The 2858-nt window shown below is 40.6% G+C and overlaps 1 protein-coding gene across 2 annotated transcripts in view; it reads right to left on the reverse strand.

Annotated features, from left to right (window-relative positions):
• Positions 1-1653, reverse strand: part of ZDHHC18 (zinc finger DHHC-type palmitoyltransferase 18) — a 1033940-nt gene extending 1032287 nt beyond the window's left edge. For both annotated transcript variants that reach the window (XM_044084102.1, XR_006366315.1), the window contains exon 1: positions 926-1653. In XM_044084102.1, the coding sequence (XP_043940037.1) occupies positions 926-1164 (239 nt within the window). In that variant the 5' untranslated portion in view covers positions 1165-1653. The remainder of the gene's footprint in view (positions 1-925) is intronic.
• Positions 1654-2858: the final 1205 nt, after the last annotated feature.

Raw genomic sequence — 2858 nt, forward strand, 5'->3', positions numbered from 1 at the left:
ATAGCTCTCAACCTTCCATCACCAAAATGAGGAACACTCGCCTTCATAATGTGGAACAAATGGACAAAATGTGGAACACATACTAATGGCTTACTAACAACTTCAACTAGGAAGGTCATAGGATGGTTAAAATATGCTGGTTTTACTTATACAGAAGATCCTTTAATGAATTAATATCATTAATTTCAATTTACCATGGATTTCACTTTAAAAAAATTCCTAACACTGAATGTGTGACAGACTCTTTCAATGTGGAACTTTGAGGAATTTCGAGGAACATGAACTTTTTAAGACCCCAAATGAGGTACGTTCCTCGTAATGAGGTACACTTGAGAGGTATGTAAAGGTTAACAAGGGCAGAGAGCCTTGAAACGGACTCTGAAGTCGATTACCCGGACCTCAGAAACTTTCCTCTCAGCGGCAAGAACCGAGAGACATAGAATTCTACAATAGGTGCTGATATGCTAAATATTTACGTATACCACATTCTTTAAATCCTAATCTAGATGTCTGGGTCTTGGTTGAGGCCAACCCACCTACATCGTAAATAAATACACATATGACATTCAGATCAAGTCTTACACAAGTGATGGGGAAACGTTACATAATTGTAGATCCTAATCTATTCAGAAATGCTTCAAAAATACCTACAAGTAAATAAACTACCTTTTAAAAGTGTTTCTATTTTATTGATAGTTACATAAAGCTACAAGTAATCAGGAACATGCAAAACCGTTACCTTAAGTATACCATTAATGAACAAACATCATTGCTTTCAGCACGGTTATAAAACAATCTTCTCTGGTTCTCAAACAGCAAACTTAGCATCATCATTAATGTGTTTGCTGCCGGTTCTTATACTGCAGGCCAGTCAGACGAATGCAACAGCATTTGTGTATCACAACAGATTAAGAAACTTACTTACTCGAATATGAAAAAAAGGCCGCTGGTACACAAAATCAATCCCAGAGTGAGCACAAACACACCGGTCTGCCTAGCCAGCATGATCCGACCACCACAGTAGAAACGGTTTTTGCCTGGGAATACCTCCCATTTGCGCTGAAGTCGCGGTTTCTTTGTGCCACCATCCAGTAATGTCGTCGCCGGCACCGAAGAAGGGGTTTGAGCTGTTCCACTGATCTGCTGGTATTCACATTCCTTCATGATTAGACTGAAGGTAGCGTGCAATAACCACAGGGTGAAACCCAACTACGGAACGGAAGCTGCCAGCTCATAAATTCCCTGCCAACGCCCCGGCGGGGCTGTTCACTTCTACCCTTGTCCGTGAAGACTGCCCTCAACACAGTTCCAAATTTCAGCAGCATGCAGGTACCACCACCTGGAGTCCTGCCCAGGACAAGGTAGAAGAGAACAATTCCGGGGTCCCTTCTCCCCGTCGTTTCACAAGCCCCCACGCCACCGCCTCCACTGTATTCATACCATTCCTAACAAACTCGCTTTTAAGATATTGTCTGGGTTGCAGGGACAATCTCCGTCGCTGAGTCAACTACAGGACAGTACAAAGCCAAAAAAGAAATCCCTGACACCCTTCAGCTGGACATACAACGCGCTCAATATATGAATTGCTTTCGCTTCTAGTATTCTCCCTTTTCACTGAGGTCTATTTCTTCACACCAACTTCTAATTGTAATTTTAGCTTTAGACCTCCGCAGACAGCGCCGCACATGCCATTGTCAGAGCACTGCAGTCTAAATTAGCATAAATTACTTCACGTGGATGTATTTCATTTTTCTCACTCACCTGCCTGTCATACATGGTACTGCTAAAACTATCTTCTTCTTTCGGCTTTTTCCCGGTTAGGGGTCGCCACAGCGGATCACCCGTCCGCTCATGATTGGCAGTGGAGTTTTACAGTGCCGAGGTGCCAGCCCGGCGCCCAACCTTCCACAGAAGGCACACGCACTGCTAAAACTATAATATTTATGGATTTATTTATAAACAGTATATAACATTGTACAGACAATATCAGTGACAATGACAACAAAAATAATAATCAGCAAAAAAAAAAAAAAAAAACTTCTATGGTACAGGCTAATAATATATTTGGACATGTTACAAAACCACTGCAGTTTTGCAGTAATGGCAAAATATGCGTGTTATTAGCTGTGGATCTTTGTCCAAGAAAGCCTATTGTTCCAAAGGTAACTGCAGCTAATCAGTATGGCTATACTACATTAACACCTTACTTATCTTATTATCTCTTTCCATTACATGGAGCTTTATGTGTAGATGTTATATAGTGACTGTATAGGTAAATACTGGTTCATTGATATATACTAGGCTAACAACCACCAGGGCCTTTATTAGCCTAGCCATGCAGTCCAGACCATTTGTTTCCCTGTGTAGTATGGACGTATATTTGGAGGGGGTATGTTAGGAAGTTTCTAGAGGCTATGTGGGAGGATGTTAGTTTGGGCATTACTGTCTGCATCTGTCTGTCAGAGACATGGGGCCAAACCTATGGTAAATTTATGATTTGTTATCCATTGGTGAAGGTTACACCTAAATAGGGTAAGGGATGGACTCTGCTTCACACGAATGGGGAGCCTGTTCCAGACCATGGGGATCCTTCAAGACAGATATATGTCTTGCCAATGTGTTTTATGTCTTAAGCAAAATTTCAAACCTCCCTCAAAGACTTACAAAGTCACATGATCACCCACCAGTGTGAAAGAAAAGGCACAAGTATCTTACAGATCGAGCTCACCAAATAACGAATACGACATATCTAAATAATAAAAAAAATAATGAAAATTACAATACACAAATAGAAACACAATAAGAAATGATGAGAGAAATATTTGTCTAAAAATATATGAACATATAAACTTATTTAA

The sequence above is a fragment of the Protopterus annectens genome, chromosome 1.part1 (genome assembly GCF_019279795.1).
Source record: "Protopterus annectens isolate FY-2018-M chromosome 1.part1, PAN1.0, whole genome shotgun sequence".
Taxonomy (NCBI): domain Eukaryota; kingdom Metazoa; phylum Chordata; order Ceratodontiformes; family Protopteridae; genus Protopterus; species Protopterus annectens.